Here is an 18736-nt window from a genome sequence, read left to right as displayed (position 1 = left end):
TAGATTTATGATTTCCAATAGATTTTGCAAATTGTTTATGTTTTTTTGTACCTACATGAACGATGCAACCGTGACGTCCACCGTGTTTCACCGAGAAGTCAGTCCGGCAATATTCACAGTAGGCATGCGAGTCAGAGATTTTACTTGTTTTAATAAAAGGCCATTCTGAAGTGTATTCCTGTCTATATTTCTGGCAGGATAGACTTCTTTTAGACAGAGGAGAGTAGGACATTTTTTATATCTGGCTGGTGATGAAACCTGAATGATTGTATAAGGCAACATTTGCGTGGCAGTTTCTCTAGGACCCCCTACACCGGTTGCTAAGCAACCCAGCTCACCGCTTTTAGTATGTTAGGTAAAATGCCAGTGAAATATATTATTAAGAATAATATGTATATATAAATAGACAAGAAAACACACTGCTGAAACAATGGTTTGTATGAATATTTATAGGCTATACGTATATATTTTTTATATATAACGTTATATATATATATATATATATATATATATATATATATATATATATATATATATATATATATATATATATATATATATATATATATTTCGTAGTATCAAACCCCTCGTCATAGCACCATATTTTACCCTCCACAATAGCAGCTGCTATGGCAAAATCGTAGCACTTGGCATCTCTGCAGAGGGTTAGGAGACACTTCTTTACACAGAGAATGCTGAGAGAATAATAGTAATAATAATGATAATAATAATAATAATCTTTATTTTTATATAGTGCCTTTCATAGTGGACTACCATCACAAAGCGCTTTACAAGATACGAGACTATGGGTCATCTAGCCATATTGTTTAAACCGAGTCATTGTGATCAGACTTTTCTTATGTTCTTAAATACAGTGCAGTGGAATGCCATTTGAACAATAACTAATAAGCAGTCATGTGACGAGCAGCCTGTTTGTTTATTTAAAATTGAGTAATACATTTAATTAAAGTACATTTTGCTGCAGGTGTTTTGATGGCTCATGCTTAAAAAAAAATGCAGTGATTTTAAGACACAGAAAACAATGAATTGCAAGTAGTCTTAATTGTACTTTACAAAACTAATTTGCTAATGTTAAAGATCACAAGATGTTTACTTGTGAATTATTAGAAATTGATATAAGCATAAAAAGTGGTGTTTAGGTCTCACTTCAGAAAAAAAAAAATATATCATCTACTTTATTTAATGATAAAGCATAGTGTTTGTAAAAAAACATCCATGCTATAAATGTAATTATACATTATAAATTCAGAAACAGATAAAACACCAAAGGCAGCAGAGTAGTATCACAAAATCAGCAGCACTCTCCTACTGCACAAAACATGTACAAAACAGAAATTGTGTTGAGCACACAGCAACTGCATTGCAGACTAGCTGAACATTTGATTAACTAAAGTGAATTATTTGGTTTCAGAAGGATGTATTGAGAAGAATCTCGAAATATTGTTATTGTTGAAAAAGTGGTTACGCTCCAGTAATCCTTACTTCACTGTCTAGTATGCTGGAACCAACTGTTCCGTCTTTTATAATATTCTTATTTGTACTGGGAAGTCTATTCACTTTGCAGTTCTCGCTTACTCAGTACTGCCCGTCTGCCTTGCCTTCAAGTGACTCTTAGTCCAGCTGTGCTGAAGCAAGATGGGGGAGCTCAGACTCCAAATAAGTGGTGCAAGTTAGTTCTGTTCAACTATCTAATGCTTTGTTCTGTGCATATTTTTACTCGTAATTGTATGCTATAAAAGTCTGTGTATACTGCGTTTTCTACGGTTTATTTGAGAACATTTTTAAATTTGTGTAGGATCTTTATCTTTACAAGGTACAGCTCTGCTGTAACCAAACGTTATTTCAATTAGAATTTTGGTAACCATGTTTTTATTGCATGTTGAATATGATAAATGGGTTTCGTTAAATGACACGTTTCTCAATAGCATAAAGGTCGATTTAACCCATTCTCTGCTTGAATTGAAAAATAAATTTAAAAAAAAAACTGGCAAATTCGTTCTAAAATAAATGTCGATATTAATCGTCGATTTGGCAAAAAAATAAAAATTGAATAGCCTAATTATAGGGAATATAGGTTTAAAATCTGTACTATTGATATGTACACAATGTGGCACTGAAACGGTTCATTTTAAATGAGGGACAACAACGGCAATGGAAAGAATCATACAAAACAGCTAGGTACCAACAAGAGATGTTGTGATGCATCAAAAACATTTTCATGGCAGGACCCTTATGTGAAGTGAAAATAAGACGGATTATTACCAAGCCCAATTGATTGTGTTAAAAAGACGTAGAAGGAATACTGTATGTACAATACAGCAGACAGCAATGGTAATGTATTTTGTTGTAAAGTGTATAGCCTGCTTTTTAATTTGAAATAATTTGTTAAAGCTTTTTTTTTTTAGAATCACACACACACACAAAGCAAAAAATGGTACAATCATGTTTCTTGCGTTTCATTTTTACATACCCCAAAAACATGGCAAGTCTATAAAAAAAACAAAAAAAACAAAAAACAACACATCATGAACAACAAAACATGAACATTTGAGTGGTTTTGGTAGTACATCATTACATAGATTTTAGTACATACAGTATATACAGGTACACTACAACAGTATGTTTTCCCATAAACTTATTAGGAAACTTGAATTGGATACTCCGCTTCTAAATCAAGAGTCATACTGGGAAGCTCAGTGAGCTTTATACTGGGCAGCACTGGTCTGAACAATGTCCCCAGTTTACAGTTACCTGGCTCATACAGTTTTACATCATGTTTACATAGTGGTTTTACTTTACAAAACATACAGTATAGGCAACACTACCATCCAACAAAAAACAACATGAATATTGCATTTGAGTGGGGTATGTGTTGCCCTTTTTACCAAAAAAAAGTATAAGGAGTATTTTCATATGTAGTAGAGTTGGGATCAATTCAATTCACTTACCTCTTCAAATCCAGCAATTCCAATACAATTTTGTTTTCCCAGTTTAAATTATTTTATCTCAAATTCCAATTCCAATTATATTAGATTGATGGTCAATTCCAAATAGTGGGCCGTATTCACCAAGCGATTTTAGGACAGGACTGGTTAAGGGCAGTTTAGTTTTTTAAACTACTCCCAAAACTCACAGAAGCTTTAAAATTACAAACTACAAAGCCAAGTAGTGAGATTTTGAGATACTAAAGTGAATGGAAGATGTGATTTTGCATTTGAAAGCTTCAGTGAGTTTTGTGAGTAGTTTAACCCTTTGCGGTCCTATGTCGGAACTGGTCCGACATTACAATTTTCCCTTTCCGGTCCAATGTTGGACCCTGTCCGACATCATCAAAAAGACGTAAAAAACAAGTCTCTAGTCGTTTTTTCTCCGGAAAAAGCTGAGAAAACCATTCAGTACAGATAGCCCCAGCACCATTGAGATAACACGGACATAAACAAACAAGATAGCTGCTTCTGCATCCAGCGCTCAAAGAATATCACAGACATTTGCAGAGCTTTTTGACATGATATAGTAATAAAATAATGACTTGGATCGATTTATTGAGGAGTTTGGTGATAAAACGAGTGCTCAGTTGATGATTTATTGGTATGCACGACTATGAAGAGGTATGTGAAAAATACAGCGAACAAGGGGTGGGGCGGGGCTGGAGATGCAGTACTGAGTGTCCTGTTGATATGCAGTGCCTTTTAAACCTGTTTTACTGTGAAAAAAAATACTTTTAAACAGAGTGCCTAAAATAAACTGCGCGTGTAAAAATAAATTGGACCTGACGCGCTGAATAAATGGACCACAAAGGGTTAAAAAACTTTCCAAATTGCCTGGTGAATACGGCCCACTTTCTAACAATACATGACATTTCCTAGTTTTGTATCAACAACATCACACACAAGTTATATATTTTGTCATATATATTGTCACTTATTACATCAGGAAGGAAGGACGAGGATAGCCATCACTTATGAAATCTGTTGCATCTGATCATTGTTAGCGCTTCAAATTTTGCATCACTTAAGTTGCATCGTTCAGGCCTGAAAATTTTGCCAGCAACAGTAAAAAGTCTTTCTAGAGGTGCAGATGCGGCAGGTATGGCTAGATGCTTGCAGGCTAGCTGGGATAAATAGGGGACATTTATTAGTGTTTCTTTCCAATATGCCAAAGGATCAGAGTCTTCTGGCAGACAGGGTTGGCTCAGGTAGTTCGAGATTTCAACAAGTGCAAATGTGTTGGTGTTACTGTTGCCCATTTCAGCAGAACGGTAGGTCAAGTATGAGAAGTTTGGTGTTTTCATAATGGACCTCAGCATTTTAAGCTGGCTATTCCACCTTGTGACATTTGCCATCTGTAGTTTGCAGTGTCCCTCTAGTATCTCTGTGGCCTTGTTGGATTTATGGCAGTAAGCAGCTATTCTCAACACCTTTGCCACCACTGGTCTTAAAGGACCAGCCTGCTCAAGGGCATCACGAACAACCAGCTGAAGAGTGTGATGAGGATGGCGTGAAATGCTGTGTTGTCTACCACAGACAGGGGCCTGAGGTCTTCAGCAGTGAAGCTAACAATTTTGCTGGTAAGCTTGTCCTGGCTAAGGGTCTGTGGCTTCCCACTTCTCGGGGCCTGAGGTCTGGCCAGATCGATGAGACAACTCCCCAGAGACTACAGGTTGTTTATCTAAAATATTAACATACAACTTACATTACTTTATCAATATTATAACCACACAGACAACATTTGCACACAACATACTCTACTAGCATTAGAGGATTCTATAATTAAACAGCATACTCACTGAATTGATCGATAAAATCACCTATCCATGTAGACATGCAAGACAAAGATTTTAAATTTTAACTGTACTTACTTTGAAGTGCCTTATGCAGTGAGAAGTAGCTTTTTTTGAGCCAGACAAAAGTTTCACAGTATGTGCATATAGCACGATAGTTCCCATTTGCATTACATTCACTTGGCTCCCCAAAATGTTCAAGGACTTAATACTTTTTTGGTACAATGGCACTTGAAATCGAAAGCAATGTCTAATTTGTCAGATACAATTTGTGTTCAGAAAGCAAGCAAAAAAGGGTGTATTCCATTTCTCAGTTCCTCTTCCAGTCCAGGGTCAATCAATCAATCAAGGTTCTCCGTTCCAGTCCAGGTCCAAATCCAAATCCAAGTAATCATTCAGAACTCTCCAACACACCAAACTATTCTCCAAATCCCAACATTCCTAATCTCCTAGTCACTCTCCTTGTCTTTCCAAAAATGTACTCAACAAACAATGAGTGTAAGGCTGGCTCTTAAACAGAGCTACAGGACAGGTGACATTGTTCGAATTAATTAAAGAACAGGTGTAAGCATTCACATCACAACTGAATACTAACAGATTCACCTACATAGTTGACAGAAATAATAACTTGAACTAGTTAAAGATCTTCGCTCTGCACAGTAAAGCACTTTGATTGGTTCAAATCAGTCAGTCGTTGGTAACATGGTAGCTCGATTTTTGGTTCATGATGCCTCACTTGCCAAACACTAAGCCAGACTACACTATGAATGCTACTCCACAATTTAAGGCAAAGGTTTTGTGCAAAATAAATGTTATTTAAGGATTGTATTTCAAATAGAATTGATAATTAACATGTCAAATTCAATTCAATTCCAATTATACAGCTTTCATTGTTTTTTTTTTTCCAAATCCAATTCAATTCCAATTACCCACTCGATCACAGTTTAATTTGAATTGATTTATGAATTTCAATGAAATTCTGAATTGACCCCAACTATGATATGTAGTAGTTCCCCCAAAATAATACCCATGTTCTGCGACTTCAGAAGGACTGAATGTGAGGCATGCAAGCCACACCAATATGGATTTTGATCATGAAGAGAATTCATGACTGAGTTTCATGAGAAAGTCAGTTGGTGTGAAAAATTAATGGTCTTCTAATAAGACTTCATATAAACATAGTTGGTGATACAAAGATTGTTAATAAGCAAGGTGCCTGAGTGGGGAAAAATGGGCAAAATCCAAGCTGTTCTATATTTACTAGTCCTGTGCGTAGTAATAGGGTAGTGTACTGTATACACCGTCAGTTACATCAATGGAAATATATATAATTATTCATCACAGTGCACTTTTTTTTCTTTCCTAATTTAGACCATAACATATATCTGGAATTTCAATTGCTGGTCCATGTTTACACAAGCCATTTTTCTCTCTCCTTTTGGAATTTTACTGCCCACTTGCGGGTGATCTCTAGGTAGATGTCTGCCTTGTGAGGAAGGTAGTCCTGATACGTTGTCTGGCCAGCTGTCTTAGGGATAGCCTTCTCAATCTGAGTTCCCTCATGCCACTCATTAAAAGAAGTTATAGAAACGATATCTGTCCGTACCTCCAAAGCAGCACTTAGTGCAGTCTCGTAGTATTTACCGTTGATGCGGTTTCTGGTGTTGTGGAAGTTCCAGGGTCTGATGCTGGTATCAATGTAGCCTGGCCCCACGCTGGGTATAAACATCAAGTTGTTGCTGTCGCAAAAAACTTTGATGGATTTCCAGTTGCGATGAGATGAGCCAAAGGAAAACCCATTTGTGGCAAAGTATGTGTACAGTCCATCAAATCCTGCTGTTAATATTTCATTCTTCTGCTTCTCCTCTACCAGAAGACCAATGAAAATACCATCGTATGCAGTGTTCCTGATGCTGTGATGTCCAGATTCCATTAAGAGACGAGTCCACATTTCTGGACTGGTTAGGTAGGAATCATAGACATAGAAGAGAGGGAGGTGTTTCCCATTGCTGGTTTTGTACCTGTAGAAAGCCGGATGGTCACCGTACCTGAAAATAAAAAACTTTTTTTTTAAAAGGAAGTTATCAATTATTCCATGGATAAATGCATTAGCACATTTCTCTAGCTTTAGATTCAGATTTAACTGGGCTTTATGTGGAATAACTACTTCACCAAATGCAGAGGGAAGAGCCCATGTATGTCACTATACATACCTCTTTACAAACAAAGCTAATACTACAATAAACTGCAGTACAGTGGTAGCCAGAGTCAGCTATTTAAATGTCGCAATACTGTCGCAGTGCGACAATGCAAAAATGTTGCAGCTTTGCAATGCTGTTTTTTTCTGACTAAATTAAATCAGATGTACTTCTTTAGTCCTGCCACCAGGTGAAACAAGGGGACCACAAATACATAAAACAAAACAGTGGGAAGCACTGAGGCCAATCGTGTATTTTGTCAGAGCGTTGCTAAACTGCACATGGCCTGGACTGCTAATCTTATGTCAACTGATTGTTCACACTTGTTCAAATGGTAGGAATTATAGTTATTGAACTAAAATCAATATGGTAGGCTCTATAAAAGGTACCTACAAATATACATACTGCACAGATGACCAGTCTAGAAAGAATCTCAAATGATCTGCAGCATCCTTATTATAATAATGAAAAAATGTATTTATACTACATGTACAGTACTTGTACACTTAAGTTCCAACTAGAATGATTCACTATTCTGTAACAAACGATTATACAGTCCTGTTCATTTTGTATTTGTTAATACTGTATATGCATGAAAGGCGAAAAATTTAAACTTAGAGCGTTGAACTTAATACACTGAAGTCCAACAATAAATCGAAAGCACAACAGTTTATATTGCTATGTAATCGGGGTGTGAAAAATCAAAGTCATACTGTACATGTTATGCACAATTGTCATAACTTGTGTTCTGTGAAAATACAGGTCAGTGACTTGTTTTCTTTACTCTGACTTTGCCGTGAGCGTTGAATTAAGACTTTCAGTTAGATTATACTTTGTTCACTATTTTTTTTTTTAATAATATAGAGGATAGCCTGCATGCAATGTAATATTTTAAAGACGGTACTTACATTATTGTTTTATTTTGTGCAGTTAAAAGAGATACATTTCAAAAATCTCTTCATATTTCATCTTACGATGTTTATATAAAAACAACTTTTATGGAAGTTTCAATATAGGCTTTCCTATGTGACTGTCTTAAGAGGTCAGAGGCAGCGTTAACTCCAGCTGTAGAAACGGTCATATTTAATGTGTGTGGTCGTGCTGTCAACAATTAACAAATTCTCACCCTTAAATACTGCTTCCCGTTCCCAGGAAGCAGAGTTTTTTTCTTTAATATTTCACCCACGATTTCGGCTCTACTGTATAGCCTAATCATAGGCGTAATTTACACAAGGGCATAGGTGGTGAGTTATATGGGCCCATGGTGCCCGTGCTCCACCAAAATTCAGGAACATGGGCCCCGCTCCACCAATGTCTGAGCTTATATTTTACACACATTTTGATGTGAACAATATTTCTATTTCTATATATATATTTATGCAATATATAACGTTTTACTGTTTCCAATCCATCCATCCATTTATTTATTTTTTTTAATCGGACTGCAATTATAGGGGGCGCGACTCTGACCCTTGATGGGCACCACCAAAAATTACACAAACTGAGGCAGCATTGATGCACAATGTATTATGGGTGACCAGTGCTCCAGATAAGGGTCGCGCCTTCGTAATTCCATTTACACCTCACCAAAAATAGAGGATTTGTTTTACAGCCATGGAAAAACAGATGACTCCTGTTGCTTTAATGGTAGTACAGATAGGAAGTGCACTAGCTTTGAAAGAAGCTACAATATAAAGGGGTTTCTAACTGTAATATCTTACAACATATTTTAAAATAGCAAACCTGGCCATAATTCATGAAACACTGATCTTGCATGATTTGTTTGTCCTTTTTTTTGTTTTGTTTTTAAATAGTCTACTATGACTAATGCAGTTTAGGACTATAAAACTTGTTTAGGAATAAGGCTGTTCAACTCATTAAATCAGAGAGCTGAGACTTGAAACACAACTTTTACTGGAGTCACAGAGCAATTAAACACTGGGGCTTAAAAAGAAACAAATAGAACTCACTTGTCTACAATATACTTAACGTTGTTGTACATGCTGAGATCATCCCGACCTTTGTATGGCTCAATATGGAAGGTGACCTGCCAAACAGAAAGTCTTTCAGTTAGCAGGCTGATTTCAAGGGTAATTGTATTCACTGAAAATCATCCTACAAAATTAAGTCTTTATTAAATTCCAGTGGTGTAAGGTTTTTCCTGTCTGGACATGGAATCTCATGAGTGGTTCATTCAGTGCGTTTACATGAACATAGGAATTCCGTTATTTTTCAGAATATGTAGTTTTCCGTTAAAAGTAATTCCAATATCAAAAGTCATGTAAACATAGTTTTCGGAAAACGGATTGGAAAATTCCGAAAGTGAGTTTTCGGAAACACCACCTAGAATATTCCAATAGTATTCCGCAAACTAACAATTTATGTCATGTAAACACACTTTTCAGAAAATGTATTCTGATAGTGTACTGCACACGTGCAAACTTTGAAATCATTCCCGTACAACTAATTATTAAAGCAACTACATTCATATTTCTAACAGAAAAAAACAAAAACGAAAAAAAAAAATAACACAGCGGCAATAACGATTCAACTTTTTCGACACACAGAGACGATACTTAAGGCTGCTACCCACCAGACCCTATACTTTGGATAAGTATCTTTCACACCGTAGGCGATGCGACAGGCGACGCAGGAGCGGCACCACTTGAGTGATGCAAAATAAATCAACTAGGGCATTGAGCAATCAGAGAACAGCTTCAATGCACGCGGTTCAGCTGGGTGAAGCAGTATTAGGGCTACTGATTTTCCACGATTGCGGAATCACGGATGGAACTGCAGAATTAGGCATTGGGAACAGAATTGGCATTTTGGGAATGGAATTCTGCTTTGCAACTGCACAAACAAACAAAAAAAAACCTGTGCAAACAGTCTTTTACTGCTGTTATTCTCCTATAAAAAGTAATGGATTGCTTTGAAAACTACACTACTCAGAATCCCAGCGATGACGCTTGTATAAAACGTTTTTGTATGTGTATTTGGCTCACTGGATAATGAGAAAACAAGTGATTTTGTGGGTGTTACGCTGATGGACAGTCTGTCTCTTTTGCGGCGCTGCCTGTGTGCTCTGTGAGTCGAGTTGTTTAAAAAAGCAACTAGCTGTTTTGTGAGAGTTCTATTCTGTGGAATAATGTTGGAGCTATATATACAGAAAAGTGAAAAGTACCTGAAAAAAACCATCATCAACCCCCCGATTACAAAAAACTTAATTGAATTTATGTATTCATTTATTTATCATCGCAAATCTGTTACTCCGTTACCCGCTCAACACAAGGAAACGACACGGTGGTTGAGGTGAAACCTTTAGTTTTATAACTTATTTCTAATTTATCATTAAGTCCTTAATAATACTATGTAATATATATATATATATATATAGTAACATAGCAGGGAGGGGGTTAAAATCCTCCCTGCGTAAGACATGTGCGCAGGCACATTTTTGTTAGTTTATTTAATTGTTTTACTGTATTGTTTAACTTAATTTGTTAATTGTTTTATTGTTTAATTATCCCCTGCACCTGGGCGGTAATTGTAAATTAGGACCAGGTGCAGGGTATAAAAGAAAGACAGTTAGTTTGCTCAGGGCTGCTTAGGAGAAGGAGTGCTCTGCTTCCAAGCAGTCATGAAAAGAACAAAGAAGTAAGTTTAAAGAATAGAGTGTTTTTGGTGTTTAGCAGGTAAACGGCTTAGCCGTCCTGCTGTTTAGTTGAGGTTCCTGTGGGTTCAGTTAGTGCTCAATAGAGCTAGGTGTTTATTTTGTGTTTTGTTTATTTTGTTTATTAAAAATATAGCGCGTCAGTGTGTGAAAAATCCATTCTTGCGTCCTGGGTCTATTCTTAAAGGGGCAAATAACCGTGAGTGGCACGATTCTTGTTACATATGGTGGCAGCGAGAGTGGGTGCCCTTAAAGACCCAGAAATTTAAAATAAACATGGATTTTAAAGATTTGATTGAGAGGCTCAATCGCAACACCGCTGCTCAGAAAGAGCAAAGAGACGGAGAATGGAGTTAGGGCTGCCGGAGCCAGAGCCCACAGAGCTAGACCTGCTGCTCCAGAAATGGGAGGTGGTGCTGCCGTCCCGAAAGCCCAGAGCCCAGAGGGGAGGAGCCGCTGCTCCCAGGGCCCAGAGGGGAGGAGCCGCTGCTCCCAGGGCCCAGAGGGGAGGAGCCGCCGCTCCCAGGGCCCAGAGGGGAGGAGCCGCCGCTCGCAGAGCCAAGAGTGGAAGAGCCACCATTGCTAGAGCCACCGGTGGAAGTCAAGGGGGAGGATGTGCCGCCACCCCTGCAAGCCAGTCCGGCGTTGCCATGGGAGGTCCCTTGTCCTGGCAGTGTGGACACCGGGCCGGAATGCCCAGACCTCCCTCCGCTTGACCTGGCTCCCAGGTCGCAGTACAGCCAGGCACAGTCGCCTGCCTGGTCCCTTGCTCCACTCCCTCTGGAATCCCAGACGTCGTTGCGCTGTTCCAGGTTCTGGTGCTGGCCCTTGGCGACGGCTCTGGAACGTGTTAACCGTTGTAAGACAGCAGGGAGGGGGTTAAAATCCTCCCTGCGTAAGACATGTGCGCAGGCACATTTTTGTTTATTTAATTGTTTTACTGTATTGTTTAATTTAATTTGTTAATTGTTTTATTGTTTAATTATCCCCTGCACCTGGGCGGTAATTGTAAATTAGTTCCAGGTACAGGGTATAAAACAGAGACAGTTTGCTCAGGGCTGCTTAGGAGAAAGAGGCAGAATGGTGCTCTGCTTCCAAGCAGTCACGAAAAGGACAAAGAAGTAAGTTTAAAGAACACAGTGTTTTTGGTGTTTAGCAGGTAAACGGCTTAGCCGTCCTGCTATTTAGTTGAGGTTCCTGTGGGTTCAGTTAGTGCTCAATAGAGCTAGGTGTTTATTTTGTGTGTTGTTTATTAAAAATATAGCGCGTCAGCGTGTGAAAAATCCATTCCTGCATCCTGGGTCTATTCTTAAAGGGGCAAAGAACCGTGAGTGGTGCGATTCTTGTTACAATATATATATATATAAAAATGTGTTTTACTCACTGGAGATATGCAATTCTAATTTGGTATATTATTTGGTTATAATATCAGTATGTCTCATATAATAATAAGTAGCCATGCATTCAGATTCATAATAAAACTTAACTCTAGGATGTATACTGTCTTTCTAAAGGCATACCTTCACTTGATATTTATGTGCAATATCCATTATAGCTGGTACCAGGTCATCTGTGGACTCGCCATTGTCGTCTTTCATGCCAGGTGGGTACCATGACAGGGCCAACACACCTATACATTTCAAACAGAATTAGTAGACATCCTAAACACATATTAATAAAAGGGTAACGGACTTCAGATTCCATTTCATTTTGTTTTTTACTGCCCGTTTACCCTTTTAATGTAGGCCTAGGTGATGATTCATTGCAAGTGTCTCTTATGCAGTTACTCAAATAATGTGTTTAATTAGATTTGTTATGTTTAAGTGCTTTGACATGAGTTCAGGAGCAGGGCTTGACTTGCAGTTCCTAGATTCTCATTCACCATTGACAGACTGCGTAAAAACACAGGCTAGGTCAGCACAGGTTCAAGAGCCAGTACCATCTAGTGAATCGAGTTGCCTTTTGTGTTGTCACTACGCAGTACCTTTTGTAAATAAATAAATAAAATTAAGAAAACCCCAGGGGCATAGTCTAAGGGGAATGTCATATCAGAACGAAAGTAAAATGGATATGTGATAAAGATCTATATCATTAATGTCTACATGCAGTTAAATGATTCCATCTCGTCTGGACACCACCTGTATTGGAATTGCATTGAGAGAATCATATAACTCTGCAGTTCTATGCCAACAGTAAAGACAGTGCACTAAATGTTTCCTTATTGGCAAACTGCAGGCAAATAACCCCCTATTAAATAGCCTCTTGTATTAAATGAACAATTTCCCCAATGTGGATAATTGAGCCCACTATGTCCTGAAAGCCAGTTAGAATACAGCTGCGTACCAACTAATCATGTCACCAACACATGCATGAGTTTATATAACCGTACAAATATGAAGTCACTACTTCAAATGGTTACTGACACTGTCGCAATGGCAGCTGTAAGATAACTGCCTTGAAAGGGATCATAACCAAGAGAATCACATAATACAATTAGGTTTTTATCATCCTGGAATCGATGACCGCAATATGGCTCTAATTTTAGGCTACAGGTGAAAGTGATGGGTGTTGTTTTTGCTCTGAAAATATGAAGCTGAAATGGCTTATGAAGTATGAGCAGAGTGAAAGGGGCAGATTTGCAATTCAAGCTCTTCTCACCAGCATGTTGAACAAGAGCTTGACGGCTGCTCCTGATTTCAAAACACCTGAACACAGATACCAAACATTTTATTAAATTCAATATTTGAGTAATTACAATGATTCAAACGTCATAAAAAGTTTAAGGAGAATAAATAATGCTATTTAAACCTACTCTTTAACCCAATATACTAGCATTCATCGGTCATTTTATTACAAATGCAGACTGTGCGTGACACTACATTTACTCCAAATACTGTGAATGGTGACTGCTAAGTAACTACTGCAGAAATGCCCTGCACAGTGCACCAGAAATATGTAGCTTTATAATTGGGGGGGGGGGGGGGAATAAATAAATAAAAAAGGAAAAACATAATTGTATGTTTAACTGACTCTCAGGCTCTGCTGTGCCGTGAGTAATTTCGCCTCAACTTCAAGAGTGATTCAAAAGTTCTTTGTTCCCACTGACAGGACTTATAATTTAAGTACATGTGATTACATTTTGTGTTAGGAAGGCTTGTAAGTTTTGCACTGATATTTATTATATTTTACATTGAACCAGTCCAGAAAATAAACTAGAATATATATAACATTTCCCTGGCTGGTCTTTTAGTTGTCACCTCAGACAAAGAAAATGATATTTAAAACTCCGCTGTTGTTAGAAATTAAAGAGTTGCAAACTAACATCAAAGGGGTTTGTAATGTTAGAACACTCTACTGCAGTTATTGCTGATTGATTTAGTCCATCCTTTTTGTAATAGCACAAAGTCTCTCTCTATATTCATCTCTGTAGGGGTTGAGATGTTTGCTCTGAAAGGTGAATCTGTCTGAAATGTTATATTATAACCTAATGTCTGCTCTGGCTGTTGATCTGGATTTATAGAAATACGAAGCAGAGACAGTGTATGAAGAGTGCTGAAGAAACCAGAATGTTTGCTTTGATTTGCTTAAACAAGTCAGCAATTGTCCCATGGATTTCACAAAGGTCATTTTTCTACTGGTCCATGCAGAAAAATAGCTTGAATGCTTCAACTGTGGCAAATGTCTTAAACACTGTCTGCTTACACTCCCCCGTGGGCGAGCCCGTGAGCAATGTGGCATTCTATTTACTCTACTAAACAGTGCAGTCCCCATTCACAAGACTGTAAAACTAGGAATTAACAACTTGAAAGTTTCATTTAACATTTTGCATCTTAGAGTTATTAAACATAGGTTTGAAACACATGCAGACTGACTGCATTCATACCTTTTCTCATTTGGGCGTTTGTTTTTATAAAAGCTGGCAATAACTTGCTAGACTGACTTAAAAATATTTTTACATAGTGGTGGAGAAAAGAAACATGTAAATAAAGTGTTCCAAGAACAGGTCTTTTGGGTCCTAATCAGTTATTTACGGTAACACACTTATCTGCAGGCGTGCAGGGTATGGCAGTAAAACTATGTTGGACAGTACTGTTTTTTTTTTTTTTTTTGCATGTGGATTTGCCTAATGTCTTTTTTCCTAATGGGCAAAAAAACAAAAAAAGGCAAAATCTGTTCTCAACACCACACCGTGTTCAGGTAAGGTTACAATATAACATATGGATCAGCTCAATTTCTTACCGATGGCTGCTGTTCGGAGTTGCTGCATGTGTGCTTCAATGACGGTGGGGTCTCTGGAACTGTAGGCACCCAATCCTGGATAGAAATTGGACCCAACATCGTCTGGTGGGCTGTGCCTTCCTTTAGGGAAATTGGTTGCAACTTTGGGATCCCAGTGGGGTAAGACAGGGTGGTCCCAATGAATATACTTACCATCAAACTGTGGACTGCCATACCAACTGTAGTAAAATACATGCAAGTTGTAATTAGGTACAGGGAATTCTTCCAGTTTGGCTTCCAATGTCATGATGCTTTTTGTGCTGCCTTTTTTTAGTTGATCCACAGCAGGTTTGCTATCTGCAATACCTTTTTGATGGTTTGGTGGATTGTCACCACTTTCTGCCCTTTGCAGCTCTGGAAAAAGTCCTAGTCCAAAGGGGCTCCCAAACCCTGCACCTTCGGGCCTAAGTGTCTTCAAAACCACCATGATTCCAAATATAAACAAGATTAAGCCAATCAGAGTGATGCATGTTTTTCTTCGAAATCGTGCCATTCTAACAAATACTGTTTACAATCCTCTTGCATTTAACACTTTCTGCTAGCCATGGAACGATCCCTGAGAAGGTAATCACCAGCCGCCTTCTATATGATTTACCTGCTAATGGTATGTTCTTGACCTAGATTGACTTGATTTATTTTAATGGTTTAAGACATTCTCATTAAACAAGTCTGATAAGGCTTACATATTAACATTGTCCTCTTTCTTCCATAATGTCTGCAATGAAATCCTGTGAAAAATAAGAAATAATAAATGGTTAGTCCTAGCTTTACACTGTGGGACCACCCAGTTGCCCACTCCATAGCTGCTGGAGCTGATCACCTGACAGAACAAACCTTCTTGCAAGTCATGTTGCACTACCAGTAAGATCTGGAGTCATCTTGGGATAATGAGAGCTTGTCAAACAAAGGGTGTTTCTTGGAAGAACTAAGGACTGAAAACTAAAATTATAATAATGCAAAATAAAAATAAAAAGTAGAACAACATTAAGAAGACCGACGATCATGCTGACAGTGATAAGATTTAAAAGGTTTATGTTGACATTGAATTGATTTTAAAGCCTTGTTTATTTCTGCTATGTGGCTTGTGCTCTGGTAAATATTTGTATAACAGGCCATTTTATGAAAAGAAAAACTAACAGCTACAATTATATAATATCTGCAAACCTACAGAAAAAAAAGCATTCCCTGCTACTTTTGCTAGTTATGATACTGAAAAGTCAAAGAAACAGAAATTATGTTGTACAAATCAAATTCAGGTATATGACAGAACAGTATGGGGAAGATACATCTAACCATCCTTTTTTGACCTCATTTTGAACGGATTGAGGTTAAAACATTTTGCAATTATAATTTGATGTGAACATATATACACAATTCTGTTTAGTTATGCTTGGACTGGGTGTGTAAGCTTACACAAACGCTGTGTCAATAAGGTGTTGGCAGACGAGAAACCAGTCGTACCGTGTTTAAATTAACAGTAATGCGACCTCAATATACGGTAAATGAATGGCTTCAAGAATCAGCCTCACCTACAGTTCTAGGAACACGTTATAATTCAATCTGGATACATTTTTTTTTACGCACAAGTTGTTTTCACGGCGTGAACTTTGGCCACACACACACAAAAAAAGAATCCTGTGGCGCAGTTCTACTTATAGTATACTTGAGGTGCAATACCTAAGCAAACTAATAAATAATTTATTTGAGAAATAGTGACACTGTATTCAAACATCATGAATGTCAAAACTAAACTCATAAATATCCACGTAAATCTCAAGACCTTAAATAAAATAAAAAGCATCAAAATTTGGAAGCAAAATCGCTGAACACATATTTCCTGTCTTTACAGACCTAAGCGATAATTGTCTAGATTTAATCTTGATTACAATTATTACATGTTTTATTGCAGAATACATTATGATAAATAACATTTTATTTACAATACCTACACAGTACCCGTATTACATTTACCTTTAGACAGGAAATCCAACTCTGTCAGTATTGCGACGTCCAAGCCCCACCCTTTCTTCTGACTAGTCTTGGGAGTTGTAGTTTGCAGAGGCTCATGGTATAGGTTCTACGAACTACAATTGCTACCGTGGGAAGGGCCAGAAGCGTAATGCAGATAGGCGTGGTGTAGTGAAATAAGGAGGCGATGCAAAATACAGCCAGGCAGGTGCTAATGTCTCAAAAAATCAATTAAGAAACACCAAATGACCACAACATAGAAGCCATATCACTGTAGGTTACAAGTTAAAGTGAAGGGTAATATTACATTTTGACAGTGGTTTTAATAACACTGCAAGTCTTGCACTAGTATTAGGTCATTGTATATACAAATTGCCTTAATCCTATCATGTTACCTCATATGGCATAGTGTATTCTTGCAGTATTTGTATTTACTGTAAACTACACTGTATTTAAATATTGTTGTTGCAATGTAACCTTGTATTGCCCTATAACACTTATAAGTTGCCTTGGATAAAGGCATCTGCCAAATAAGCAAATAAATAAATAAACTAATGATAATAATAATAATAATAATAATAATAATAATAATAATAATAATAATAATAATAATAATAACAATAATAATAGTCTGTTTGAGTATTTGGAGTTATTGATTAAAAGAGAGAAACCTCTGACTGCATGGAAAGTTTGGCCACTTAACTGGGAATAGAAAAGTGATGTGTTCTACTTAAAACCAATATGTCTCCTGAGGACATTCTGCAGCTCTGGTTCCCATCACTGTGAAAGTGGAAAGGTAATTGATGGAACACATTGGCAAAAGGCCATTTTAAATTGTGGCAACTTATTTTCAAAATGGACTGTTTCTGTGTATCTGGTGGGTGAAATATGCAGATAAAAACCCATGCATGTAATGTGGGGATTATACCACCACACACTCTTGTATCTGGTTGATTTTGGAAATTAAATGGTAGGTTCAAGTAGTGTAGTTCATTGCTATAAGCATATATTTATGCAAGGTTTGCCATTACTGCCGGCATCAAGGTCATCAGTGTTTTTGAAGGTGTTTATGTGTTTATTGCTCAGAAAAAATATGTATGATGTGATATGATACAAGCTGCTATGGCATCTCAAGAGGGCAGAGTAGTAGCTAACTTGGACTAAACCCTGGTAATGATGCCTGTTCAGTGATTTACATATAAACAGACACATTTGTACTATCTGATAACTGGCACTAGAGGGCGGAGTAGTGCTTTCAAACCGCTTGATAAAGACTAGCACAATCAGTATACAGCACTTATTTAAAAGAAGCCACAGGAGAGAGGCAGGAAGTAAAGCATAGTGAGAGGTGATTAGTAGTTTGTCATTTAGCAGACTTATAGAGACTAAGGGGTGAACTATGCATCACAACTGCTGCTGAAGAGTCACTTAAAATAGGATCTTGGTTTTACATCTCATTCGAAGGAACTTCCAGCACAAAATGTAACTTCCGACAGGCGCTTTCTAAACGATGCGCCTGCCCCTTTTTTGCTGTGGCTGTAATATTTTTTAGATGTCACCACCCCATTTCAGTCCCCTGGTTGCAGCTACGTCCAGTGCTGACAGGTTAGGCAGGTGCACACTAAAAGATGCCCTACCATTGTATCATTGTGTCTTATGTTTCGAGCACGCCTGTTAACAGAGGATCCACTGAGTTATACTGATATAAAATATATAGGAAAGAGTGGGAGTCTGAGCCTGAATTAAACATACAGCGGGTGTTCTCGCAGGTATTCTCTTGGATATATATCCTCCTCACACAGACCTGTCATCAGATTT

The 18736-nt window shown here is 37.7% G+C and overlaps 1 protein-coding gene across 4 annotated transcripts; it reads right to left on the bottom strand.

Annotated features, from left to right (window-relative positions):
* Positions 1-918: 918 nt before the first annotated feature.
* Positions 919-17069, bottom strand: LOC117403064 (glycoprotein endo-alpha-1,2-mannosidase-like protein). Of its 4 annotated transcripts, none has more exons than XR_009328648.1 (6): positions 16922-17069; positions 14912-15678; positions 12193-12302; positions 8970-9046; positions 4880-6849; positions 919-4689 (listed from the first exon to the last, which is right to left on the bottom strand). XR_009328648.1 is itself a non-coding variant. In XM_059023563.1 (6 exons), exons 3-6 carry the CDS (start codon positions 14937-14939, stop codon positions 6213-6215), a joined length of 852 nt encoding a protein of 283 aa, XP_058879546.1. In that variant the 5' UTR covers positions 14940-15129; positions 15634-15678; positions 16922-17069; the 3' UTR covers positions 919-6212. The 4 variants fall into 4 exon arrangements, 3 of the variants coding, with proteins under 3 accessions (XP_058879546.1, XP_033860838.3, XP_058879545.1); XM_059023563.1 differs by having other exon boundaries at positions 919-6849; positions 14912-15129; positions 15634-15678; XM_034004947.3 differs by having other exon boundaries at positions 919-6849.
* Between the last annotated feature and the right edge of the window lie 1667 nt (positions 17070-18736).

The sequence above is a fragment of the Acipenser ruthenus genome, chromosome 5, assembly GCF_902713425.1.
Source record: "Acipenser ruthenus chromosome 5, fAciRut3.2 maternal haplotype, whole genome shotgun sequence".
Classification (NCBI taxonomy): Eukaryota; Metazoa; Chordata; class Actinopteri; order Acipenseriformes; family Acipenseridae; genus Acipenser; species Acipenser ruthenus.
The sequence above is the reverse complement of the archived record's forward strand: the minus strand, read 5'-3'. Positions and strand labels throughout refer to the sequence as shown.

Bases quoted from the DNA above. Each gene is read 5' to 3' on its own strand.
- LOC117403064 (XM_034004947.3), bottom strand. From the start codon at position 15,443: ATGGCACGATTTCGAAGAAAAACATGCATCACTCTGATTGGCTTAATC. The intron at 12,303-14,911 runs GTAAGAAATTGA...TGAAATGTATAG, and splicing joins ACTCCGAACAGCAGCCATCG to GTGTGTTGGCCCTGTCATGG. The intron at 9,047-12,192 runs GTATGCCTTTAG...TCTGTTTGGCAG, and splicing joins CACATAAATATCAAGTGAAG to GTCACCTTCCATATTGAGCC.